The sequence below is a fragment of the Hylaeus anthracinus genome, unplaced genomic scaffold (assembly GCF_026225885.1).
Source record: "Hylaeus anthracinus isolate JK02 unplaced genomic scaffold, UHH_iyHylAnth1.0_haploid 4, whole genome shotgun sequence".
NCBI lineage: Eukaryota > Metazoa > Arthropoda > Insecta > Hymenoptera > Colletidae > Hylaeus > Hylaeus anthracinus.
The window spans coordinates 14,059,678-14,087,564 of record NW_026535289.1 but is presented as its reverse complement, the minus strand read 5'-3'; the positions used below and the strand labels follow the sequence as shown (position 1 = coordinate 14,087,564).

The 27,887-nt window shown below is 31.7% G+C and overlaps 4 protein-coding genes across 14 annotated transcripts; 3 read left to right on the top strand and 1 right to left on the bottom strand.

Moving 5' to 3' along the window:
- The first annotated feature begins 93 nt into the window (after window positions 1–93).
- On the top strand, window positions 94–3,820 carry LOC128894745 (cell cycle control protein 50A). 4 transcript variants are annotated; one of them, XM_054156708.1, is made up of 5 exons: window positions 94–219; window positions 306–531; window positions 797–1,624; window positions 1,738–1,903; window positions 3,166–3,820. In XM_054156708.1, exons 2-5 carry the CDS (start codon window positions 480–482, stop codon window positions 3,212–3,214), a joined length of 1,095 nt encoding a protein of 364 aa, XP_054012683.1. In that variant the 5' UTR covers window positions 94–219; window positions 306–479; the 3' UTR covers window positions 3,215–3,820. The 4 variants fall into 4 exon arrangements, with proteins under 4 accessions (XP_054012683.1, XP_054012682.1, XP_054012684.1 ...); XM_054156707.1 differs by having other exon boundaries at window positions 124–283; window positions 365–531; XM_054156709.1 differs by adding an exon at window positions 2,355–2,411 and having other exon boundaries at window positions 127–531.
- A 351-nt stretch (window positions 3,821–4,171) lies between these two features.
- On the top strand, window positions 4,172–7,741 carry LOC128894744 (UV excision repair protein RAD23 homolog A-like). The gene is made up of 6 exons (XM_054156705.1): window positions 4,172–4,390; window positions 4,468–4,540; window positions 4,772–4,928; window positions 5,099–5,275; window positions 5,362–5,693; window positions 5,784–7,741. Exons 1-6 carry the CDS (start codon window positions 4,325–4,327, stop codon window positions 6,116–6,118), a joined length of 1,140 nt encoding a protein of 379 aa, XP_054012680.1. The 5' UTR covers window positions 4,172–4,324; the 3' UTR covers window positions 6,119–7,741.
- A 1,359-nt stretch (window positions 7,742–9,100) lies between these two features.
- On the top strand, window positions 9,101–23,490 carry LOC128894738 (protein phosphatase 1 regulatory subunit 12A). Of its 7 annotated transcripts, none has more exons than XM_054156693.1 (22): window positions 9,101–9,717; window positions 12,337–12,467; window positions 12,543–12,661; window positions 12,763–12,922; window positions 13,033–13,177; window positions 13,244–13,377; window positions 13,453–13,598; window positions 14,203–14,343; window positions 14,605–14,687; window positions 14,763–14,889; window positions 14,976–15,084; window positions 15,334–15,468; window positions 15,932–16,114; window positions 16,443–16,571; window positions 17,358–17,541; window positions 17,725–17,856; window positions 17,994–18,192; window positions 18,282–18,391; window positions 18,486–18,557; window positions 20,498–20,821; window positions 21,487–21,582; window positions 22,982–23,490. In XM_054156693.1, the coding sequence occupies exons 1-21, from the start codon at window positions 9,469–9,471 to the stop codon at window positions 21,580–21,582; spliced, it is 3,108 nt and encodes a 1,035-aa protein (XP_054012668.1). In that variant the 5' UTR covers window positions 9,101–9,468; the 3' UTR covers window positions 22,982–23,490. The 7 variants fall into 7 exon arrangements, with proteins under 7 accessions (XP_054012668.1, XP_054012672.1, XP_054012666.1 ...); XM_054156691.1 differs by having other exon boundaries at window positions 9,102–9,717; window positions 17,725–17,874; XM_054156697.1 differs by lacking the exon at window positions 17,725–17,856.
- Window positions 23,491–24,614: 1,124 nt separating this feature from the next.
- LOC128894739 (glutamyl-tRNA(Gln) amidotransferase subunit B, mitochondrial) lies at window positions 24,615–27,862 on the bottom strand. Of its 2 annotated transcripts, none has more exons than XM_054156698.1 (11): window positions 27,806–27,862; window positions 27,427–27,662; window positions 27,198–27,345; window positions 26,946–27,059; window positions 26,676–26,848; window positions 26,437–26,585; window positions 26,110–26,345; window positions 25,838–26,026; window positions 25,622–25,758; window positions 25,437–25,560; window positions 24,615–25,356 (listed from the first exon to the last, which is right to left on the bottom strand). In XM_054156698.1, exons 2-11 carry the CDS (start codon window positions 27,516–27,518, stop codon window positions 25,141–25,143), a joined length of 1,578 nt encoding a protein of 525 aa, XP_054012673.1. In that variant the 5' UTR covers window positions 27,519–27,662; window positions 27,806–27,862; the 3' UTR covers window positions 24,615–25,140. The 2 variants fall into 2 exon arrangements, with proteins under 2 accessions (XP_054012673.1, XP_054012674.1); XM_054156699.1 differs by having other exon boundaries at window positions 27,427–27,561; window positions 27,699–27,837.
- Window positions 27,863–27,887: the final 25 nt, after the last annotated feature.

Sequence of the window (27,887 nt, the reverse complement as noted above, 5' to 3'; positions counted from 1 at the left end):
TTCAGGAGGTGATTTTAAACAACTTTTTCCTTAGCGAAAATATTAAATGTTAAATGTTAAATGTTAAATTGTACCCGCTCACAGAGCGGCTTAATGAGCGGTGACCTTCCTGGATGCGCTCAACAGTAATCAATAATAATAAACTATATAGAACGCAAATACTTCGTAACATAAACCTTGTAATATATTTGATGAACTATGAAATAATATTTGTTCAATGTAAGACCACATTTTGCAAATGTTGAGGATAATTAATAGAAACGACATTTGATCCGAAATATATGTATGTGTACGTTCAATTTTAGACGTATAGTACTCGTTTCTGTTCATTACTGCTCCATGCTATATTATCTGGTGTTATCAGAAATGATCGGAGGCGTTCGATGAGTAATTGGTACTCGAATTATTTATTTTTCACAAATGACAGCGTTCCGCTACTGAATTTATCAAAAGAGTAAATCGGCATCGTGGAAAGAAACATGACTTCTATCAGTGAAATTAATTCGATACCTAAAACGAAGAAACCATCGGGTAAGTTTATTGCATAGTAGATTAACTTTGTACGTTATATTTATCATACTTCGTTTGGTACACGTGTAGAGATTACAAATAATTTATTTGTATAATAGAAATTATAATTTCCAAGGTTACTCCTAATTTTTAGTTTTATTATTTTTCGGTAATCGTAGGGTGTTAATTAAATAAGTGATTAAAATACGATACAAGTTTCACAGAACTATTTATAACAAATTTATGTGACATAATGTTTTTCAAATAAATGATTTTATTTAAACAGATAGCGCATTCAAACAACAGCGTTTACCTGCTTGGCAACCAATACTTACTGCTGGAACTGTATTACCAACGTTTTTTGTAATTGGAATTGCGTTTATACCAGTTGGAATTGGATTACTTTATTTTTCTGATCAAGTCAAAGAATACATCATAGATTACACGGAGTGTAATTCTACAAACAAATTTCGTACACAGGATGTGCCTTACAAATGTACAGATTATATAGTAGAAGTACCTAATCATGCTGAACCTTGTATTTGTACAATAGAATTCAAATTACCCTCTGATTTTAATGGAAAAATTTATATGTACTATGGTTTGACGAATTTTTATCAAAATCACAGACGATATGTAAAATCACGTGATGATAATCAGTTGTTAGGAAAGTTGAGCGATGAGGTTTCAGGTGACTGTGGACCATTTGCTTTTGATGCAAACAACACACCTATTGTACCATGTGGTGCTATCGCTAATTCATTATTCAGTGACGAATTGGAATTGTATTCCAAAAAGCATAATGGACCTGTGCCATTAATAAAAACTGGTATAGCTTGGCCCTCAGATAAGAACATTAAGTTTAGAAATCCTGAGGGTAATTTAACAGAAGCATTTAAAGGTTATGCGAAACCAAAGAATTGGACTAAACAAATTTATGAGTTAGATCTGAAGGATGAAAGTAATAATGGTTTACAAAATGAAGATTTAATTGTTTGGATGAGAACTGCTGCCTTGCCGACTTTCAGAAAACTTTATCGTAGGGTGAATCACACAGAACAAGGTTTCTCTGAAGGATTAGTGGAAGGAGACTATATACTTACTGTTAAGTATTGTAAGTGATGTTTAAAGACATTTATTAGATTTACATTTATTAGATTTAGACATTTACAGATATTTATTATGTAAAAATGATATAATAAACTAATAAATATTTTCTTTTTGTAGCATATCCTGTGTCTGCTTTCGATGGCAAGAAAAGAATGATTTTGAGTACTACATCTCTTCTTGGTGGAAAGAATCCTTTTCTTGGTATTGCTTATATAGTTGTAGGATGTATTTGTTTAGTGTTAGGTATTACACTACTAATAATTCACATCAAATGCTCTAAAAGGTAAAGATTAATATCATGTACTTCATATAATTTTCTGTTTTACTTTACACTCAATGGTGTCATGCTTAAGAAAGGCTTTTAATCAGGACAATTTGAAAAATGCAATTGTTTTAAAAATGATTACTTTTTGTCATCTGAAACGTACTATACTTTAGATAATTTACAGTAAAAAATTGATACAAATCAATCAGCAATTGCATTTTAATAAATGTTTTAATATATTGTTTACTCTTTAACAATTTTGGAAATTGTTCACTGCCTTTCAATAGTATTCATTAGAATTTAAAAAAGATAAGAGTATTAAAAATATTTCATGTGTACCAGAAATATAGAAAATACTTTTAAATACGTTTTATTTTTATATATTTTACTTCACCAATTATTATTCACAAAACCATGTGTCTTGAATTCAAAATTGACAATAAACTATTGTGTAATGTATGTTATACAGCAAACTAATGTAAAGATGACTGCAACAAAATATGCTTAGGGCACCGTAATTGTTCTTGTAAGTGTTTGTGATATTGTGTTATGTCTAACCTGCAAGAATGTTAATTATCGTTTTACGTGTGACATGGCTTTATAAATATTTTGTTCGTATCCATTTCTTGTTCATTTTTCTTGTACTTATTTCATATGTTGCGAATGTAAGTTTTTGTTATAGGACAAATCATATGCATGTAGTTGTATTTTGTATTTATTGCCTTTTGTTCATGATTCATAGATAATATAAACATTAAATGCATTGCTTTTATTCGAAAATATAGTTCATAACAATTACAAATAATTTTTTCGTAAATAAAACATTACATACTTTTTATTCTTTAAGTATTTTTTGGTTCATAAATATATGCTTTTTACATTGCACGTCGTACTTAATTATGTTGTGTAGTTTGGAAACACTATGAAACGAGTCATTTAATATAACAACAAATTTAACTTTTTATTTATGTAATGCATCGTTTAGATTTGAATTCATTACATCTGAATTCATTAAAAAAAAAGAATGTTTACAGTATGAAACTGTACTTAGCATGTAATAATTTAAATATAAAGTGTAGAACATTTTATGGCAGATATATTGTTATATATTAATTAAAACGTTTTATTTGCATTGAATGAATGAATTTCCTTTTTGATTCTTTTTAAAGCAATACTTTTTTTTATCAATTTATCAATTGCTTAATAACGTAATAAAACAAATGTATCATTAAAACTAATTGCCAAAGAAAATTCAGTAATTGTCTTATATCTTTTTATAGTGCAACAGAGATGATCAATGTGAGTCCAACTACACCGTACCAAGAATAATTATACATAATTGTTACAAATTTTGAAGAAGATTACGGACATTCTGCATTTAATTTGTAAGTGTTAATATAAAATAATTCAATTTAGATTTCGTGAAATGTAAATGTATAAAGAGTTTTTTAGCAAAACAGACGACAGTTAAACAAAGAAAACTTCTTTAGTTTGCTGTTGAAAAATGGATATAGAAATATTTTAATAAAACGTCCTTTATATAGAATACGAATATTAATAATGTAAACATTATTTATGCACTGTATAATGTACATGACTACATGTTGCAGAAATATAATTAACGGTAAACGGATTTTTAATTACTTATGTATCATGCATTTTTCATGTACATGTATTAAGATGCTCAGAGTAATAGAATCAAAATGTTTATTTTCTTTTTTAAAATCAATAAATCCAACGACTGATGTATCTAGACTTCTTTATTAAATAGTTCAGGCATGTTGGTCTGTCTGAGTGTCTTAATATATTGTTAAATTTTACTTAATTTGTACTATTTCCTTATGTAACATACGTTGGAATTATCGTGTTAGCTTTACTCTAGTCACAAATAAATGTATAAATATATAAATAAAAAGGTTCACATATTTATTAATATACTTGTATACATATGTTTTTAGAAAGTATTCCCTCGAGAAAAGTTTGAAATTTTTAGGACTACAAAGATTCGAATTACTTCAAACATTCTTCGGTACCAGAAATATTTCGAAATTTCAGCCTATCATTTCGTGACATTTATTACTTGTCTATAAAGCGAACATAAATATACATAGTTGTTTTAACTTGTAATCATTCTATCAAGCTATTTTATAAAGAAATTTTATTGTAAAAATCTTTATCAAATTAATCGTATAATTGTCGACTTATTTCGGTACACACCTTGGCCAGTCAACTGTTCGCCATTGAAAACACAGCTTTATGTCATCATATGTTTTCAGTTGCATACTACCACGAGTTAGGCACTTGTGAGCTGCTCAAAGCAGTGCCGACTCATCGCCGAAAAGATCTATAACAAAACGTCTCTCTAGCTTTGTTACAACAGACTTTCCACGGTTTCTTTTGTCGACTGACAACGTGCTGTCAATTTTGTTATCTTTCAACATGATTATAACTTTGAAAAACTTACAACAACAAACGTTTACTGTAGAAATTGATCCGTCGAAAACGGTAGGCGATCGTAACGAATGCGAAATTTTGTGGCTTTTGTGAGGTGTAATATATACTCTAACGATATATTTTTGTAGGTAAGAGATCTGAAACAAAAGATCGAAACCCAGAAAGGTTTTCCCGCTGATCACCAGAAATTGATATACGCTGGTAAGCGATGTGTCTTACATAACCTCATTTTCGCTTCGTTTATTACATTGTTTCATAAACTTGCAATTCGATTAGCTCCGTGTAAGTTTATTTTCATAATTGACGTTTAGAAAGACCTATCGTACGAAATTACGTCGTATCGGATTTCATTTTACTCTCTTATACGTGTCATTGTTTTCATATGACAATGACTTGTAATTTGTAGCTATCTAAATTGTCTTGGTGTTACAGGAAAGATATTAAAAGATGATCAACCTCTGACGGAATATAATATAGATGAAAAGAAGTTCATAGTTGTTATGGTAACAAAGCTTAAAAGCGGTAGCAGTTCTGCAGCAACCGAAGATCATGCAGACGGGGAAAATAAAGAAGAAAGTAGTACGACCAGGTACTAATTGAAAATATTTCAATCGTATAAATATTGCGAATATCTTATAATAATTTTGTCCTTTTTAAGACTACTTTAAGTGTATTTTTGAAGAAATAATGAATATTAGTAATAAGTTTATTTTAATTACATTATGTTAAATTATTCTTGGTGTTTGCCTTTTGTCGTAGCTCAGTGCCACCACCTAGTACAAATCCTACCGTTCAGGCTCCACAGAATCCTGTTAGTAATGTACAAGAACAATCCGAAGCAAGTACTACTCCTGAATCAGTTGGCGGTCAAGCTGAAAGTGCCTTGCTAATGGGTGAAGATTATAATACTATGGTAAACAACATTATGGATATGGGGTAAATATATATTTAATAAAAGAATGTTTTAATTATTTACTTACCATTATCTTTGATTCATGTTTCATTGATATGGTTTATGTCAGGTATGAGCGTGATCAAGTTGAACAAGCACTGAGAGCAAGTTTCAACAATCCTGATAGAGCTGTTGAATACCTTTTAACGGGTATACCGGCTCAGCTTTTCGAAGATCCGCCAGAAGATCCACCCGAGGCGCAAGAACAACTTCAAGATCAAGGGCAACATCCGCTAGCATTTTTGAGGATGCAACCTCAATTTCAACAAATGCGTCAAGTCATTCAACAAAATCCACAATTATTGAATGCTGTACTCCAACAAATTGGTCAAACCAATCCTGCATTGTTGCAACTAATTTCGCAAAATCAAGAGGCATTTGTGCGCATGCTCAATGAACCTGGTGCGTTTTACTTATTTGTTAAAACGAAAATACTGTTTTTATCCGTTTGTTCATACGTGTAAACGTTTTATATGTTTTATTTCCGAATAGTGGAAACAACTGGAGGCACAGGTACGAGAGCCACACCTGTAACTGCGCCGACTGTTCCAGCCGCAGCTGCGCCCGTTGGTTTAACTGGAGGACCTGGTACAGGATTGGGTACAGGAACTGGAGCGGGAGCCGGAGCTGGAGCGGGAGCCGGAGCTGGGGCTGGATCAAATTTAGGGTTTGGTATAGTTCAGATATCACCACAAGATAAAGAAGCTATTGACAGGCTGAAGGCATTAGGGTTTCCAGAGCATTTAGTTATACAAGCATATTTTGCATGTGAAAAAAATGAAAATCTTGCTGCTAATTTTCTGCTATCACAAAATCTCGATGACTGAAGCGACACGCTTCATTGATTTCATAATACGGAGTTAAAGGACTGATATAGGGTGGGTAATTACACAGGCGCTGCATTACTTTCAACTGGTTACCTTTACTTTGTACATAAGTATGCACACATATTTATACTATTTTATTAATTCTCTAGTTAAACATTGGCGTGCTTTGCAAATCGTATAAATTTACTGGAACTTTACATCCGATAGTTCGACATATTAAATTGTTTACAGTTTGAGCTCGTTTCATTTCAAAATATGTACTTTATCTGTTTCATGTATTTTGAGATTGAAATTCAATATCTTGCATTAGTGTTATAATCCATCCTTGCAGTCTAAAAATTGCTCTTTAACAAAAATTTTTGTTCTTTGAATATATGGAGCAGTGTAATTACATTTTTATGTAAGAAAGCCTGCTTGTTTAATGATTTAATATACAAAAATATAAATACTTTGTTGTATTTATATATTGAAATTATTATACAATTACATGTGCGTGTAAGTTTGTACACGCGTATGAAGATATGTGTTTTCAAATAACATGTATGTACATGACAAGTATACTTTGTACATTTGATAGGCTTTCTAATATAAAAATTATGTAAGTGCATCCGTATATGTATGATTGCATATGTATATATGTGTGTACTTGCATATAACTTGCGCCTATGTATGTATGTATAAAAAAAGTCTTGTATTTTTTAAACAAAAGTGAAGATAGTTATTCATTAATAAAACATTACAAATCATTTCATTTGTCACAAACTAACAAAATGTAAGAAATACTTAATTGAAAGAAAAATGAAAATTTAAGTAATATTCCCATATGTATCGTTTTAAATTTGTTTTAACCTCAATATCAAACCATTTTTTTCATCTGAAAAAAGGCTCGAATAATTTATGACTAGTTGTTAAGAGATAATCATACTATAAAATATCTTAAACCGATAAATTCCAGGTAACTTATCTGAAATATGAATCTATAAAGAAAATTTGTAATTAACTTTCTATAAAAGTGGAGGCAATGAGATTATTAATATTATGAAAATACATTCAATATATTATAGCTTTAACATATTATTATGTAACTTACTAGAAATCGTTTGAATTTTTAAAATAATAGTAACTATATTAAAATTTTATTAGAAATATGATACATAATGTAAAACAAATAATATTAAAAGATTGAATATTTAATAAATAAAAATAGTATGAGTCTAGGCACAAACGAATATATTAGTTTCCCTGTTTTTGGTATATTTACTGTACAATCTCAATTTTATTGGCGTTTTTATTTTGTGATACATACATATGTAATTTACAATCATATTCGCACATCCATATAGTTGAAGTACACATTTTTAATAATTCTTTGTAAAGTCGAGTCTGGTGTTATTAATGTAATAATATCTGGAAACTGTCTCAGGGTTTCCACTGTTACAAAGAGTTAACGTACATGAATTTTATGTTACACAAATATTTTTTGAGTTAGCTTCCTTTGTGTATCAGATACCAAAAAAATGATAAAATGCTACAGATAAAAATATTATAGTGCAAAATTATATTCTTCGTTACTCTCGTCAAATTTTATTTGTAGTAGAATAAATAAATGCTTTAAAATTTACATGTAAAAATAAGCGGTAGCTACCTTTGACTTTCATTGTTTTTCATTTAAAAAACACAAAAAGGGAAAGGAGACAAATGAACATAGTAAATATTTTCATTATACAATCTTTTAATTTTTTTTGTTTTAAATATTTTACAATTTTCATGATAAAATAAATCTTTTGAAATATGTACAAATTTAAAGAGGTAGCATATTTATATGTATTAATACGTAGCTTTATTTGTATAACGTAAGAATGTTTAAGCAGATTTGCCTTTCAAAGCCACACCTTTACTTTGAAGGTCTTTCTTAGCTTCTTCTATTTGCTGGAAAAATAAATTGCGATAAAGTAATTGCAAGTTGTTTAAATAAAGTACGTTACATCCATTGTTAAACCTACTTGTTGTAGTTCAATAGCTGCGCTCTCGCAATTGTTAAATGTGAAAACCCTATATAAGATAGTAGTAACCGCGTACAAGCCAAATAAAAATAAAGCGATGAGCGGAAAGAAAAAGACAACTAGCTGCCATTCTGCGATAATCGACGAATTAATGTTTCCTGTAATTGCAGCTACCCATACGCTGAAAAATAAAGTTGCGAACAGGAGCCATTCCATTAACTTCGTCATCTGAAAATTTTAACAATATTCAATATTCAACATCTTGCGATCTGCAAATTAGTAGAATGATAAGGATAATTTACTTTCGTATTACGTACCCCGATTTGAAATATACACAACCGAACTATACGTAGAAATCGAAATTTCGCGTGTGTATTTTTCGTTACTCTCGTTCGGTTTACGAGTGTTTTTGTACTTTTATCATAATTTTATTTTGAAAAACATTCGGTATAAACATCGGAAATTATGGCAAGAAACAATACGCTATACATGTGACGTGTATAGATGCGTACGATTAAAACTCGTTATTTTGCCATGTCGCAGCGCCACGATAGTTCGGTAGAATTGTTTACGGTGATGGCGCCCATCTTGGGATTCCTAAAAGCGTCCTCATTGGTCAACATTAGGGCGCATTTTCACGTACGCTTAGTAACTACGTCTAGTAACTGATAAGGAGCGTTTTCATTTAGGCAATAATTCACTGTTCTTCGCGCTCTGATTGGTCGGGGTTCTTTTTCGGGAACACGGAGTGTTCTTTTCTTTTCTTTTTTTAAATCAATGACGCTTTAGGCTTTTCCCAGGCCAACCATGTCCCTTTACTAAAAATTAAAAAATTTTCGATACGCGATTTGTGGAATATCGAGAAAAAGTTCCGTACCGTACGAAAATCGAACGAGATCGCTAGGGACAGACGGTCGCGTTACGTTGGCTCCACTACAGGTTGTTTCGTTGGTTTCGACACAACTCGCACGGGTGTATGGGACGGCCAAGAATAGCAAAGAGCACGCGAATCTAGCCGCCCTGTAACCGAGTCTGGCGAAGACGACCGACCGCTCCCTCCGTAAGTCCGTCAGGACGAACGAATTATTTAACGGGAAAGAAAATTTTCGACGAGCTAAAGACGGGCCCGCGAACGGAGTCGTATATGGAGGTAAGGAGCGGTAAACGGCCGTTTGAGCGTGTCGAATCACGCAAAGTGAACTGAAAAGTGAAGTGGCCTCGGCGAAGTTGTGGATCTAAAAACGCGGAGAAGAGTGCGAGCGAGAAAGGAGGAGAGGAGAAAGAGAAGAAGAAACGGTGCGAAGTGGTTATAAGGTTCTCGGGTGTAGTCGTGCGTGTTTTCGGGCGATGTCTGTCGAGAGCCGTTCGAGCTCGGCCCTGTTTAAAAGGGCTGAACAGCTGAAACGATGGGAACAGTCCGAGACGAATCGCGAACCGGCTCAGCCGCGTCAAGTCGCGCGTAAAATCAAGTTTTCAGCGGATTGCGTGTTCCTGGCGGCGTGCGCGGCGGGCGACAAGGAGGAGGTCGTGCGTTTACTTCAAAAGGGGGCGGATATCAACACCGGAAACGTTGACGGTCTCACGGCGTTACACCAGGTACGAATCCGTCCACTCCCCCTTTCTTTCGATGTTTTGTTTATGTACACCGATATCCCTGCCCGTCTACTCCGTCTACTCCCTTCTCGTCCGCATCACAACAAATCGCGACCCAAGTTTCCTCGGTCTTGCTTTCTCCCCCTGTGTTTTTCCCTCTCGATCGTAAATTCTTATCGCAAGATGGCTACTACATTGTATATACTTCAGCTGTCTAATTTAAGTACGATCGGTAAAATGTAATCCTCGGACGGCGAGCCGGCTTACGGTGGTGGCTGGTTCGCTGTTCTCTTTAGCGCCGGATCTTTCGATCTATTACGAATTCGACCGCGAGTTCCTCTCGTTAAACAAACGAAGGAATATCGTAAATGTCAAGATCATTTATCATGTTAAGCCATTCTGCTAATATGAGAAACAGAAAGGGATTAAGATTTTGTATACCTCTAGGACTACAGACACTATGAATATATATATATATATATATGTATATGTATATAATGAGTACATGTGTATATATATACAATACAGTGTTCTTTTTTGTACAGTATATTCATTAAGAATGTATATAAAACATTATATTAATTGAATCGTTTCTTAAATACATAATTTACAGTATTTATATTTTAATTTTACATTTACAATAAGCATATTTACATAAGTTTGGTTTTAATTTCCAATAATCTAACTCTGGGTGTTTACCTCCAAAGTCTATACCTTCATTTATCCTCAATGAGAATTGTTGTATTTGTCTTTGATATCAGACCTCCGGTATGTAGGTAATTCTAAATGTCTTCACATACGTCAAATGTATTGCAAAGAGATAGAAAGATCATTTTCGGACCTTACCAAGGCTGACCAAAACTTGTAATTCTTTCTAGAACTGATCTTTTTTGCTTTCTATCATTTTTATCAAGCATACACCAGATAAAAAGTTCTTTCTCTTTTATCAGTTATTTGTGATCGGTATATAGATATGAATTTGACTCATTTCTGATGTGTATTAGTTACCAGAACCAATATTCAAGAAAAGAAAACTTTATTTAACATTTAACAACGTTTATCTATGAAGAATATGTATAAAAAGATAAATGGAAACAACTGTGTATCTGTAAATCTATTTAATTCTATGTTTTGCTATATATGTTTCATTGTAATTACATATGTTTCAATATAACTACATTTATTTCTTTACACTGCAACTAAATATCGTTGAAAAATGATTTCTTCTGATCTGCAATTATTACCTTAACACTGTATAACAAATAGATGTTTTAAATAGTTTGAACTGATTAAACCTAGCTGTTGGTAAATAAGATTTAATGACTGCGATGTATCAACCATAGATTCCATTGTCTCTCATAAGTCAAGCAATGCAATTACTTCCTCTGATAATTCCTGAGAAAACTATCTTCCTCTAGAGATTGTTTATATAAATAAAAACAGTAGTAAATATTATATTTGATGTTTATGTGAATCCGTATTTGGTTTAGTACAAATTCCTGTAAATGAAACTCTTGTAATGAAAATATTTTACAAGTCCAGCGTTATTTTTAATTAGTATAAACATCTGCAGCATACAATTTACAGTTTGGAATGAACTGCTTTCTTAAAAATGACGTAAGTTTTGGCATAATACTTAAACTATTGAGACTACTAAAATAGGTTGAAGTTAGGATAAGGCTAAAAATAGCCCTGCAAAAGATGTCTGTTTTGGTAGTAGCTCAAAGTATAAAAATATTTGAGCTCCTGCAAAGACTAATAGAAAGAGTTAGTTTAACATGTTTAACTGTACTTAAATAATTATGCTTACTTTATTCATAAATCACAGGCAACAAATGAAATATAATATGTAACATTCTTAGACCGATACATTTTATGAAAAATAAATATTTATGGAAATTGTAAATTATTACTTATATTGATAAAGAGTTAAAAAAGATTTGCTTATAGTGTTCAATAAATGCATACCTTCATAGTTATGTAATTTTAAAATAGTCTAAATTGCTTAAAAAATACATACAATGTATGGGTGAAGAAAATAATTTATTTCAAAAATGTAAGAATAAAGTGTTTTACATAGAATGTATTACATGTGTTACTGTTATTTAAGTGAAAAGGAAGTTTAGGCATTTCATGGATTTGCGAAAATAGAATGTGAAAATACATCAGGCATCAAATGCTATTTATAGTTCTCTGTTAGAAGTCAGAGGCTGTGGTATCTGTATTCTATGTGTCCTCTGTCTTAAAATGTTATTATATGTAATGGTCTGTCTTAGTTTAGATAAGACATATATTCCTTTAAATATTATTTGTATAAATTGATATTTCTATACAAAAATGATACAAGTAAATGACCTACTATTTGCAATAAACACAGCTGTTCATATGGAAATTATTTATATTCTATTATTATTACAAGCATTTAAAAGCATTTAAGCTATGTAATAAAGAATAAATATAATTTATCTCTTAATAGCATTTATGAATGTATCGTTAACATATATTTTCATCATAAATCATAATGTTCATTTTGGTTGATACCTGAATATTAATACATAAAGTATATAATCTTTTATATAATTATGTTATATAGGTAAAACAAGTTGTGACATTTTATTGCAGGCATGCATCAATGATGATTTGGATATGGTCGAATTTTTAGTAGAGAAGGGTGCTGATATAAATTGTGGTGACAATGAAGGATGGACACCGCTACATGCAACTGCATCTTGCGGGTTTATATCTATTGCTAAGTTAGTAATATTTTTATTCTGTTGCTCTACACATTTAATGATTATTTCTTTTAAATGAAACAATACATTTTATAGATATTTAATAGAAAAAGGATGTAATTTGGCAGCAGTTAACAATGATGGCGAATTGGCTCTTGATATTGCAGAAAATAATGAAATGGAAAATATGCTACAACAACATATAGATAATGCAGGTTTGTATTTATAATCATTTTTTGTAAAACAGTGTGTTACAACAATATTAGGTACCATAGAATAAAGAGTACATTTCGCTATTAAAAATTATTTTCCACAGGCATAGACTGTGATCAAGCTAGAAGTGAAGAAGAGAGGTCAATGTTAAGTCATGCTAGGTCATGGCGGTCAGGAGCACCAGGTAAAGATTCGATTCATCCCAAATCAGGAGCTACTGCATTACACGTTGCAGCAGCTAAAGGCTACATTAAAGTTATGAAGTAAGATTGTTTAATCTTTATTATTTCGAATTAAAAAGATATATTTAAGTACCTGAACCAAGCAAAACTTTTGTCTACTACTTACTACATCGCAGATTTGAATATTTCAGCATCTTACTACAGGCTAGATGCGATGTTAATGCTCAGGATTTCGACGGTTGGACACCTTTACACGCCGCAGCGCATTGGGGACAATTGCAAGCTTGCGAACTTTTAGTGGAAAATTTTTGTAATATGGACATTAAGAACTATGCTGTAAGATTATAATTGTTTTATACATTAAACAAAAAAAAATTGCCTCTCACAATTTTATATCGATAGGATCAAACTGCATTTGATATTGCCGACACGGAGATATTACCGGCGTTGAAGGAACTGAAAGAAAAGCAACAAGACTTAATGAAAGATCATCCGCAAATTATTAACAAAAAGCAATCAACTATACCAAAGAAACGGTTTGTAGGAGTAAAAGATTAATGACTTTTTGAAAGGGACATATTTTGTTTATTGCATCGATTATTATATTGCAGCGTATCGACGAGTAACGAAAACACTTTAGCTATGCAAGAATCTGTGGAAACCTTTGAAGAAGAAACTCCGAATAAAGTTAAAAAGGTTGAATTAGAGATTCAGTCCGATAAAGAAGATTCTAGTACGGGAACGAATAGCGATGTTGGTATGTTCTTAATTTACGTTATTTATTAACGTGTTTGCTAATTTGCATGTTCACATTTAAATATTTTGATGAATTATTTAATATTAATACTGGATGACGATGAATTTCTAAGCTTACCTGTGTGTACAGAATGTTCCATAAGTATTACTGTACAACAAATATATTACACACTTGAAAAGGTTTCATCCAATTAATCGCCTGGTAGAGGAGTAGTTTATAGTCTGTTTTGTAAAGTGCTCCATGCAAAGTCACAAATGCGTTTTTTGAAGTGCTATAGTGAGAAGACCCTTTTATTCTTAAGTAATACTGCTAGAACACTCTGTGGATGAAAAGAGAGTAAAGATATGCATAGTATTTCTCAGTCATTTTTTTGTTTGTTTGTTTCATATATGTTTATTGTTATCGTACTTATTTTAAATACGTTTTATTTCTGAAAGTGTTTTCAAGTATACCTAAGTGTATATTGAAAAAATGATTGAGAAATATTAATTTAGATAGGAGTGTTTTCTTATGAAAAATATATTACCCACTGTTCAGTTTCGCAAGACTATTTTACTTACTTTAACAGTAATTTGTATTTCTTGTAACAATGCTGCATGGACAGAAGCGACACGTGAAACAGATATGGAAGAGAGTGATGGTGAAGGTGAATCTGAGACTAGCTCAGAATCACATTCTTCCACTTACTCCAATCAATCTGATAAGTCTAACGAATCAAACCACTCTCCATGTCTTACAGATGATGGTGAGTTTTATCTGTAAGACTTTTATATTATTAAAATTAAACTTCATTGCATGTATTATAAGATACATTTGTCTCTCTTTTTTTTTTTTGCATTCTTTCTCATATTAGAATAAAAGTACTATTTTGAAAGTTTGGTTACTAAAAAAAAAACATTTTCCATTAAACAAATGGATACGCTATCAATTGATTTCCTTCTTTTATAGAAAGAAGCTGAGAGCCGTGATTGTTGCAAAATAAATTAATTTCATTTTAACTTTACAGAAAAGAAAAATAGAGCGAATAGAGAAGAAACAACACCGCTTAATTCATCATCTCCTACAGATGTTAGTAAAGTTCCTAATCAGGTAATATTTTTGTATATACTTGCTGTTACATTTTACCGTGGAATAGATTCTTACAATTTCGTGAATTTTTTTCAGGCTCCGGTAATGCCTCCAAAACAACAGACTGATAGTAACGAAGAAGGAGTCGTACCATCTTGGCGGCGGTCAGGCTCTTTTAGAAATAGGATTCAAAATACGGAAGCAACGAATTCTCTATCTACGAGTAAGTTATTCGCACGATGTACTTGTATACCGTTTAAGGATGTGCACAGGTTCGACGTTGACTCGTATTTCTTTATGCGTGCTTAGGGCTTGAAGAAAAGGATAAAAATATCAAATCACCGACCATGTCAAACAAACTGAATACAGAACCTGACGTGGTGTTGACTAGAACGCATAGTTTCGAAACGGACGAGAAGTGAGTGAAAACATACCCTAACGCATAATGTTTGTAGTATTAAAATCTTGCAGTTGTATTCATTACAACGTACGAATTTCGTTAACTTTTCTACTGTGTTTACACTGGAATTACTGTTCCATCGTGACGATAATTTTCCCATTCAAATAATTACGCGTTCACGTGAAAAATTTAGCGTAGTAGACGTTCAAGCTTTCATGCATATAGAAAATTAGTGTAGGTATGCATGGCATGGTGCATGTTATGCAGGTTCTATGAGCAGTACTTGGCATTACGAGCTCGCATCAAGGCGCTTTCCTGCCCTACTCTCCATTGCTGCAACGCAGCTACTCCTACTCACACCAATACTACGACTCGCTCTGCATCTCTACGCGAAACTCACAGGTGCGCACGTTTCATACGTGATATATATTAATGCTTTCAATGTGAATCATTATACTAGTAACTTTACATAAGTATCGTAAAAGAGACAGAAACGGGCAAAATTTGATTCGAATAATAATATGAACTAAACGTAAAATTTAAATAAGAATTTTGCTCGTCTCGAAAAATAAGCTACGTACTAAAATTTTACTAAATATCGTATCATGTTTTTCGTGTGTATGAACCATTTATACTTGTGATCATCAGTTTATCGAGTAAGCCTTCCTCGTTCCTTGCTTTTGCTTGGCTTAAACGAAATCACAACTTTCTGTGTACATCGAAACATCGAATGTCGATCTCACACAATTTGTTTTTAAAACCTTGTAACATCGGGATCGATTGATTTTACGAAATTCGAATGACTAAAACAAAACATTTCTTGATATTTCTGTATGATGTAACGACTACGCTGTTTTCACTTTAGAAGAAAAGAAGCAAAATTAAACTTGGAACTGTCAAGACTGCCACAGGGAAGCAATACACTTTCACCAACATCTACATCTAAAACAATAGTGTCAAGTACACTGCCAACTACTACAGCTACAGCTACTACAACTGCCACAACAACAACTACAACAAGTCCTATTCCAGCCAATCAAGTTCGCAGGTAAATATTAAAAGAGGAACGGGAAAAGACGAATTTATTCTTAACAGATTTAATTTCAAGATATATAATTTACTGACCTGATTTGCGGTATCGTTCTACCGTTATGAAATATGGCACAGAAATTTCTCGTTAATACAAATTTCAATAAGAAATTATACAGTCGAAAAGATAATACAAAAACGTGCATAGCGCAAGGAAATACATATGCTGGTTCTTTAGAGTTCGATTAACTTGAAAATCGTAATTTAGCATATGTTAGAATGCTTTTAAAATTGAAGCTTATATACTCATATTTGCATCGTGCGATGTTGTTAATGTGGCTGGGTAGTGTTCAACCAGTGGAAGCTACAACCACAGTTCTATCGAGTGCAAACAATTCGGTAGCAGTTCCTGGAACTCCCACTACCCCAGGAGGGAGCAAGCTAAGTCCAGGAAATATCTTCAAGACTTTCTTCAAGTGGGTACTTAACGCTTGACCTGGGAAGATTCTCTTGAAACGTGTGATTTTGCATATTCTACGATATCTATACACACAATATAAGTTAATTGGCAGTGGCATGGAAAGTTGCTTTGCAGTGTGATTATTTATTTCAGTTGCATACATCTGTCCTCAAATGTTACTTTCCCCAATAACCACTGCCTTGTTTTCGCTAGTAAAAATAATAATCCTGATTCAAAAACGCTGCTACTGAAGTATATAATTTGATTTTCCTCGATTAATTGCGCAACTTCACGTTTGCAATAAAGATTTTCGATAAACCTACTCCAGCAGACATCTTGGTGTTAATACGGGACCTATGATACCTCCAAATGGAAGAAATTGATGTGGATAACAAAGTAATACGTACATATTAGCAAGTTATCCTTTAATGTCATAAAAACATGAAGTTTTTCTTTCAGCATGTTTTAAATATTTCAAAATATATTTTATCTATAAGTGTATGTATTTATCAAAGGTTAAACGGTATTTTTTACTTTTAAATATCACACGATGGCTGTAATGATATATAAATGCGAGTGAATCGAAACGTAACAAAATCATTTTTTTTTTCTTTATTTTTTTTATTGTAAATTGACGGCATAGTTGTTTTATGTGATATCTGTAAACACTGCTTATGAATTGTGTTTATGATGTTTAATGCTTTTTCAAATTTTGTTATATTTTGCGAAAGACTTTTACATACATTATACCAGATTACTGTTCTTTTCTGTATTTGACGTCACGTATATGATTTTTGCCCAGATCTTTCGTCCCTCCAGTTCGCGACGAAGAAAGCGAAACACAAAGAAAAGCACACGCCAAGAGAGTAAGAGAAACGCGACGCTCGACTCAGGGTGTGACTTTAGATGAAATAAAAAGTGCAGAACAACTGGTTAAAAAAAAGCAACAAAATAATGAAATTCCTTCTACGGTATCTTCTACGCAGGTGAGCTTCTACGCGCGACAACTTTTCACTTTAACCGAAAGTGTAACCACAGCATACAAACTATAATTATGTATGTTTTAATTTTTATATCGACGATAGTTGTTAAATACTAATCGTTTCGATAACGGTAACGAAGGCTTTATAAATATTTATTCATAATTTTTTTTTTTTTAAATAACCCAGCCTACAACCACTACCAGCAATACAGCCTCGATTACAGCTACAATAACAACAGCAACTCCTACTACTGTGACTGCAAATAAACCCTCTGAAGAAATTAACTTACCCGAGAGGCGGCCTTCTTGGAGGCTGAAGGTAGATAACGGAAGCAAGGTTTGTGGTTAAAATCATTCTTAGATACCAAGAGGGTATCCGAATTTCAGTGTCGAAGAACTAGGGCATTTCTGTCATTTTTATAATAACAAATTTTAAATGAATATTTCGTTGCTTAGTTTCAGTTAGAAGATGCTAATAACAAGACCCCACCGCTATCTAACCCAGATACTACTACAACATATATGAGAAGACCTTCCGCAGGCACGAGTGTACCTAGACCGTCGTCAGCTCCGGTTGAAACTATTGCGACAAGCAGCGCAGAGACAACCGTAACATTACCACTTAGACGATCATTGAAACAACCCGAAGATAAAGGTATACGACACACCGTATTATTAGGACCTTTTATTCACCTGTAATTTACGATTAAAACTTTCGGTTTCGCTTCTGATGATCCATTCCAGAACAAGATAAGGAGAACGATAGCAGAAATGCACAAGCTACACAGGCTGTTATACAAAGGAGGCGGAGGCCTAAGAGGAGATCCACGGGCGTTGTCCACGTTGATATGGACGTTAGTAACGGCCTATTATTTCCGATTTATTAAATCGGATCATAACGTCTAAGAAATGATTTTCTTGGAATAACGGTAACTGGATATTTTACAGGAAATCGACCCTGAAAAGCAAGACTTAACCGCCGGTGGTGATTGCGACGACACCAAAATTAACCATAACGAAGTAAGTAATTTCATTTTCTTAATTACCTCGAATAATTATAAATAATTCTTTTAATTTTTCCAAATACTGAACTTACGCGAAAAAGAATAAAGTTAGTGATTACATATTGAAAATCAATGTTTTTCTTGTATAATAATTTTAAAAATAATCCGCGCTTTAACGGTACATCTTTATAATTCTCCAAATGTTTGTTTATTTATTTATCCAAAATAATTTGAACAAGTCCTAAGAATAATATGTAACTATTATAATATGAACGCAATTTAGCGAACCACAGAAGCTTTGTGTTATTTTTGGGCTAGTCTCTGGGAAGATTAACCTCTATTCGTGCATGCTTTGTTAAAAATAGTTTTCCATTTCTTATCCTCCTATATCCCATCAGATCATGTATTAAAACCAAATGTACACATAAAAGCACTATATGAAAACATGATTTCATTGATTTTTTTCTTTTTTTAACTTACTACACATATCCTGACCGAAGTATAAATACATTTCATAAATTATATACACCTTTCGTACACTTTTGTGGACTTTTGTTTATCATTTATTTGTCATAAGTTTTTTTAGAATATTTCAAAATTGAATTGAAGCGATTCGTAAAAGATCGATTTCATAAACACTTGCGAAAACGATATTTATTAAATAAATAAAGTAAATAATAGTAACTCGATGTTTAAATGCGATTGATATTTAAAGACCGATTCGAAGAAACGAAACAAACGACAAAAGAAAAAAAATTGATCATGAACGTGGCCTGGCGGTAGCTAAAAATATTCTATCGACATTTGGAACGATGCGACTCTTTGACATTTAGACTAGCTTGGAAGGTATTTATTTATTGTTTGCATCATAGTGTTATGGACGTTTAAATATATAGCAAAAAGTGAGCAAACATATTAAATAAAATATTTAAAAAATATACTTTAATATGTTATCATAAATGTAGAAAATGTCTTAAAAGTGACGCTTTAAATATATTTATTCTAAAACACACAACCTTGATATTAGTGTAAGTTTGTGCATGTGATCTATAAATAGCATACCAAACCAATGCTTTGGAGTAAACTGGCTGATGTCTTAAGTTCCACCACCCAGTCTACGTCAGTCAAATACTTGCTGTCATTAGAACTAGATCGTCCAAATCCGTGCACATCGTAGCAAAGTAATACGACGTTCGATTGTAACATAATTTCGAATTGAAACTTAATATGTAAAAGAAAAAAAAACATAGTGCTAATCCAAACAAAACGTGTTTGTTTCGATCAAGTTTCCAAAATAATTCCACCAATCTTGTAAACAACATGTCATCGTATAGAAAAAGATCTCAAGGAAAACCAACAACAGCTGCAGGATTAAGAGCACAAGCATCGGCAAATGGAAGTTCAATTTTCGGAAATCGATCACGAAGCATTAGTGGATTGTTTCCTTTGAATCAGAACAGCTATTCGGGTCTGTTGAGCATCAATGGAACGAACTCTGTTGGATTACCAAATTATTTAAACAAAACCGCAAAGTCTAGCGAGTCGTTCAGAAAGTCTCCTTATTCAAACTCTACGAGCAATTTGAATTATCAGAATCCGTACACGACGTATGGTGGAACTTCGTCAGGATATGGAAGTATAACTCTTCCAACAAGTATTGCCTCTCTACGCTTGACACCCTCCACGAGTTACAGTTACTTAAATTTTAATCCGACCAATTATTCGCAAGTGCAAAGAGCCGAAAGTTTCAACAAGACAAAATCAAAACCAGATATTCAGATTGGATCTAGAAGTTCCAGTCTGCAAAGTTTAGCCAGTTCTGAAGGATATATTGTAAGAAAACAGATTTAAATTGTATATAGAACGATATATTCTCCCTTTTGTATTGTTATGCGCTACAGAATACTACCAAGATAATTTAACTTACCTTTGTCTTTGTTCATTTTTCTTTTACAGAGTGGAAATGATCGTTCGGGAAGATCCAACAGGCTAGGATCGGTATCGTCGCTATCGTCAGAAGCACCTTCCATGTCAGTTAGAGTAAAATCAACAACATCTGAAAACGGCGAATTAGATTATAAAAAGTTGTACGAAGAATCTCAAGCGGAAAACGAAAGGCTTAAAGAAAAACTCAAGCGATCGGATGAACAGTTAAAGGAAGCCAGAAATTTATTGGACAAAGCACAAAGTGCCCAAAATAAAACGGTTCTGTCCGAAGCTGAGAAAAGGGAAAGGAGAGCGATGGAAAGGAAGTTGTCAGAAATGGAAGAAGAATTGAAGGTAAGAATTGAAAGATTTCGTTTCATATTTTCAATTGTCATGTTCTAAATTACCCTGAAAAATAAAGTTTACAGAGATACACATACACGTACATACATACATGTATGTGTATATAAATATAATTAAATTAAGAAGTCGTACTTTAAGCAAGTAATTATTTAACGTACATTATTTTTAATTGCTATTTATTATATTTAATACAAATTTTTAATTATATATTCCTTAGTTAGAATGCACGTTACAGTTTTTTTTCTTTTTTTTTTTTAAATTACGTTTTGATTGTTGCGGCTAAATACAGAGGAAGGTGCCAGCATTTCTGGAGTGGTTAATTTGAACGAAAAGAAAAAAAGACAAAGAAGAAAAGAAAATATAGGCAGCTTTAACGCATTGCTTTCTTCTTTATTTGCCATTTCTTGGTGCTTTTATTTTTTAGTATCTTTCTTAAATAATCACGCTTACTGTTTATGCAATATAATGGTTTTAATTGGCACTTTGTACTTCCTTTTGATTTTATACTCCGTGTGGTTTTCGTTATCCATATTTTTGAACGGTATTCTCGGGTATTACATTATAAGCGTAACAAACGATGCATATATTATATAGCGTTGTCTGGTGGGGCTTTTACACGGCAAGCGAACTTGGGCTAATCGTTTCACTGTTTACAGCAATTACAAAAGCTCAAAGCTGAAAATGAGAGATTGAAAGCCGAAAATCGGGCACTTACCCGCGTCGTATCCAAACTCACCAATACTACTAAATAGGTAAAGGACATAATGACAGCATCTGCGTTAACAGTGTACATCGTACTCCACGTTCGATATTAATTAATTAATTGATTACTTACGATTTTTACGTTCTGATCGCAATATTAAAACTTTGAAACGATGTCGCTCACTGACTTATCTTACAATACGGCTTCGCAAAAATGTATTGTGCGTCCATAGTGGTCATTAAAAAAACAGTTTTATCTAAAGAATTTATAACAGCTTATCACACAAGAGGAGAAGCTTGCATAAAACATGTATCTCAATGGAAACTATGCTATGATTCGTTAAATCTGCATTTTTCTACCGCTCTACTAATTAAAGTTACAAAATTATAAATGTATCTTTTCATTGATTCTTTTTTATGTATCTTACATTTTTAATTTTTCCAAAAATACTGCTTAATATGATTCACGAAAAGTGTCTTCTTAACGTTTCGTTATTTATAGCAATACAGGGAGTATTCAGTGTTTAGGCAATTAAAATACTGGATAATTTCTATTTCTGATATATTTTTAAAGTTTCGGATGATAGTGCTAATCTGTTTAGAAGAATGTATTGAGAAAAATATTTAAAAATTAGTATAGATTTGTACCCTTTTCCTAAAAAAAAGCATGTTCAATATAAAATTGTTTTTCTTTTTATTACACTATGCATTATCTGACATTCATTTCTTAATGTCCAATTCATACAATTTTCATATTTGATTTCATGTGTGATACTAGTTTTGCAACAAAATATTTTGTAGGCTATATTAAAAATATTCATACATTATATAAATGACATCCATTATAATCAATTTATTGTATAAGTGCTACCTAAGGATGTACCGTGATCTGAGGATGATATGTAGAAACATATATTCAAACAGAAAACAGAAAGTATATCACAGCTGAAATACAAATGTCGGGGGTTACATTAGAGATTGCTTGTCATGTATTTTTTTTTTTTTTTAATTGTACATTGTATTTATACACCTAATAAAATACGAAACACGAATATAACATACTGTTGGATACGTAAGTGCATTTTAAGTTTTACAGCAAGGTTTTACAAAGTTAGTGGAACATATTCGAATGTTTTAAGTTGATTATCTTTTTTTTCTTTTATTTATAAGATTCCTGTACAGCATTGAAATTACACCTGCCTGTTACACATTATTATATGCGTTGCTCCTTTGATTTTAGTGCACCTAGTTACTATAATGCTTTAATTTTAGGCTCTAGTTGCAACACTACTCGCTTGTTTCCTTTCGTTTTTATTTTACGTTTTTTTTTCCCTTGATTTTGTGAGCATTTATTTGATCCATTTGATAATGGCATTGCCTTTGTAAATTGTTTTGTAAGAAATGTATTTAGAAATTACATAAAGTAGTTTATACATTTGTTTTTTCTAGGTGATGGACCAATTAAAATGCGAAAACCAGAGGCTAAAAGATGAAAACGGTGCCTTGATCAGAGTAATCAGCAAATTATCCAAATAACTCCGGCGGTCATAAAAAGATGGCCGTATAGCGTTTCTTATGTTGCATTAAAATTGCATTGAATGAATTGTTTTAGCTACAAAGTATCATGATCATTATTGCTAGTATTCTTGCAATGTATATTACATCATCACATTATTGATGAATTTATTCTTATGCTAGTAATTTAATTTATTATCATGCCAATTACTCGCGTGGCTGTGCCAAGAGCGAAAAGAGACATTGCTCCTATTCCTACAATTGTGAATAGTTTACCATAAAGGACCTAGAATTTTTACTTTCTCACATTTAACTCTTCCTGTTGAAGATAAATTTCATGGTTCATTTTAGAGCCGACGCTTTATGAAGCAAAATGTACTTTATTCAAATTGATGAAAGAAAAACAAATGTTCTTTATGACAATTTTCTTTCTTTTTTTTTTTTTTTAAACAAATCACGTTATTAATGTTGACTCTTTGTAAGGACATTTTGTAAATATGTAATAGGTAAAATGATAATGTGGCATTTTAGAAGTAAATAAGAAGAAATTTTTTACTTATGAAAAACACACATCAGAAATATATATCAAATTTATTGTATAAACTTGTTTCCATAATTGTAATGCAGGCTAAAGCATTCGTAACGTATTACAAGATTACGTAGAACAATAAAAAAAGAGTGAATTAAGAGTGAATCAAGATGACTTTCATGCTATTCAAGTGGCCTTTCCTGGAAGACTGCACTTTATAATCCTTCCGTCATTGCCGTTTTTGCAGTAAAGTAAAAATTCTTATACGAAACAATGTATATTTTAATATTCTTTTGCAATTCGTTGTAAACAAAGTATAATTCGAACGATCAAAACAGTTTAATACTTGCGAAGCGCTAAAGCTAATATATAGTTTCTAATAACTAGTGTCAACTGTGGAATGGAAACTGTGTTATTACTTTTAATAATTGATTTAGTGTATCGGATTGGAAAACAAATGTTTCTTACTTTTTAGATAGCGATATTTGTAATGAAGTTTTAGTTTTGATAAAAATTAAATGTTTTATAGGTAACGAAGAAAGGAACAAATGACAACGTATAGGTGACATGTTTTTTAACGATGTTGTAAAGAATTGTAAAAAGATAAGTTGAAATAATTATTTCATAACGACGTTTGTTACAGAATAACGATTTTGTGTAACTGTTTAGTATATAGATACTTTCATTGTATTATATAATAGCAATATCTATGTGCTTACTGTATTTGAAAAATGTTTAGATGAAACTAGCATCACAGTATACAATACTCGTTATTGTATAAAAAAAAAAAGATTTCGTACAATTTGTGATAAGCGGTTCAATCTTTGTCAAATATTGATATGCTTAACAATGATTTTTAAAAATATATCTTCGATGTAAATATAACACCCGCGATACCTATAAGTGTAATGTCTAAAAATGTATATTGTTCATAACATTGTAATTAATTTTTAAGCGATCGTAATCACGATTATTTGTAAACTTTTGCCGTGCATTTTTCTATTGCTGCATCTTGACTACAATATTTACAAAATTACATTTACTGTTTCCTAATGGAGTGGAATAAGATAATACAAAACAAATGAATCTTAAACAGCACATCGTTGACACGATGAAGATTGTTCCTGTTATCATATTTTGTACTACTTTAATGAACATGTCCCACCCTCAGGTATTATGTAGATGAAACAGTCATTGAATATGGTCTGATGTTTTTGTGAAATATTTTATAATGTAATTAACACCGTTAAAAATAACAATTTGTGCTGGTTTAGAGTAAATTTTGAAGTTACAGAGGAGACTGAGAGTACTCTAGTCTCCGGTTTGTTAAACTATAAATATTTATTTCTCATTTGGTTTTGTATTTGTAATTACGATTTATAAAGGTAAATGCTAGAAAAAATTGATTACATGTTTTATATGATATTTTAAATGTGGAGATGTGTAAATATACTTAAAAAAAAAAAAAAAAAAAAAAAAAATAGATGCATCCAATTATTAATAGACTTCTTATTCAAAATGTTCCATATATTTCATTTCGAAATATTGTTCAAATATATTGCGGTTAACCCAGTAGTCTCGTAAGAATTTTTGTTGCTTCAGCCATGTCTGCGCGCTCATTTGTAATTTTGACTACTTCGTGCAGAATTTTTTTATATACTTTGGTATTTCCAGCCTTGTATTTTTTAACAAGCTTAGGATTTTTTTCAAGTGTTTCTAAACATATTTTTTCCAATTCTTTTTGATCCGATATGGAATACCAATCGTTTTCTCTAATAATCTATAAGCAACGGAACATAATAAAAATTCACTACTGTTTACAACAGTTGTTATACTTTCATTCCAAATAGTTACGTTTACCTGCGTTGGCATTTTTTCGAGTTCACTGGGCCATTTGTCTAATAAATTCCTTATTATTATAAAATTTATTACCTTGGCCTGAAATAAATCGATTATCTCTTCGATGTAGTGTCGATTGTTTGTACTAGAATTTCATAAAAGAGTTTCATATATTTCTGTTTATTGTTGTGTTTTAACAATCTTACCAAAATTTAAGTTCCAATTTATGGCGTTTTAGAAAAGCTAAAACTTCGCTCATAAGAATCTGAGCTACCGTTTGAGGGTTACGATCTTTACCTCCTTTCAATATGTCAAAATACAGATTCAATAATTCCAAATCACCCTACAACATAAAAGTTAAAATCATTAATATATATACTAATTTCTTTATGCTTTAAGTACATACTATAATTTGAATTTACCATTATTGCTATCGTTAAATTGGGTGTAACGCATAAATCTTTCATCATTTTCTCTCTTATTTGTCCTGGTAGTTCAGGTAAATATTTTTTCAATGACGAAACATCAATTAAATTATACTTATTTTCTATACTTTCATTAACGTGTAAACGTAAAGGAAGCAAATTTGGTTCAGGCATAAAGCGATAATCCTAAAATTATTCATTACTTTTAAAAGTAACGTACCTAATTTTTATTTATGTGAAAAATAATTACCAAAAATTAAATACGTTACGTGGTTATCTTCTTTTTCACGCATAAGAATTGTTTTTTTATGTGCTGGATCCCATGCGCGAGTCTCATTGGTAATTTTACCTCCTGCTTCTAAAATTGAAATCTGTCTCCGTATTTCATAATCAATGGCATTATTGACTGCACGCGTACTTCCAATATTTTTTAATTCGGTACGTGTGCCTAAAGGCGCATTGTGTTTACTTATAGAAACATTTGCATCAACTCGTAATGACCCCTCTGCAAATTTCAGAAGCATACTATAATGTCAAATATTTATTTACAATGGGTAATTGTTTCCAAAGGGACAATATTTTATAAATAAATTAACCTTCCATTTTACACGAACATGTTTCTAGCATTTGTAAAATTAAACAGAGTTCTTTTACAAGTGCTGCTGCTTCCTCTCCATCCGATAGATCTGGTTCAAACACTAATTCTATCAAAGGTATCCCAGCACGATTAAGATCAATTAAATTCCTATTATAAATTCAACGCATAATTCATATTTTTACACGCATATTATTAAATGTATTAAGTTTCTATTTTAGTACTCAAAATCATTATTACTTTCCAATATCTTCAAAATGGAAACTTCTTCCACTATCTTGCTCTAATTGTATTTGTTTAAGTTTAGATGATTTCATGTAGGGTTTCTTGTGTACTCCTGGATTAAATACCATAAATTCAATTTCTCCATTAACAGCCAAGGGATTCTTGTGTTGCGTAATTTGATATCCTGCCTGTGTAAAACGATTGTCTTGATTAGTTCAATGCGATATTTGATAATAGTATTTCTTGATTATGATAAGTGCATTACTACCCATAATAGATACTTACAGGTAAATCTGGATAGAAATAGTGTTTTCTTTCAAACATTGAGACATCGTTTACTTTACATGACAATGCCAAAGCAGTTAATACTCCAGCTTCTACACACTTTTTATTTAACACCTACAATAATGATGAAACAAGAAGGTACTCTATTAGGTTTCAAAAATGTATGCCCCGGTTTATAATTTAATTCAGAAACATTTGCTTTTAATGGTTCATTATATTAAATATTTTTTGCCTGTACTCATTATACTTTACCGGCATTGTTCCTGGCATTGCGCAATCAAAAAGTGAAACGCAAGAATTAATCGGACTCTGGAAGTTTGTAGAAGCTCCAGAAAATAATTTTGATTTTGTTGCAATCTGTGCATGTATCTCCAATCCTATTGTAGGTTTCCATTCCGACCTGTACACAAAAATTACATTACTACTCTGTACATTACATTCCAATAAACGTCATATATCAATAATTTATTAATATACTTACAGATTTGTAGAGGTGTGTCGTAATTGATACCAATTCTGTATATTATTATAAAATTTTTTCACAAAAATACATTCTTTTTTACGTAATAACATTTTTGGTTTTTCTTAATTTACACAAAACAACGTGGCATGTTTCCTATATAATCAAAAATATTATATATTCACCTTAGTAAATACTTGTAGGAAACGGTTTTCATAATATAAATTACGAGTATATTTCGCAGTCTTTAATATAACCTAAATTATACATTCAATATTAACAGTTACACTTACAGCTCAGTTTAAAGATAATACAAGCAATCGAAAAGCAGTAGAATTAGAGATAGAAAAAATGTATTATTATTTATTTTATAGAGTATTGTATAATAAATAAATAATACCTCGATGTTAATGTTTGTTTACAATGTGAGTGATGAGTGGCGCCATCGGTGGCAAAACGCTCGAGTTTGTAGTGAAGATAGT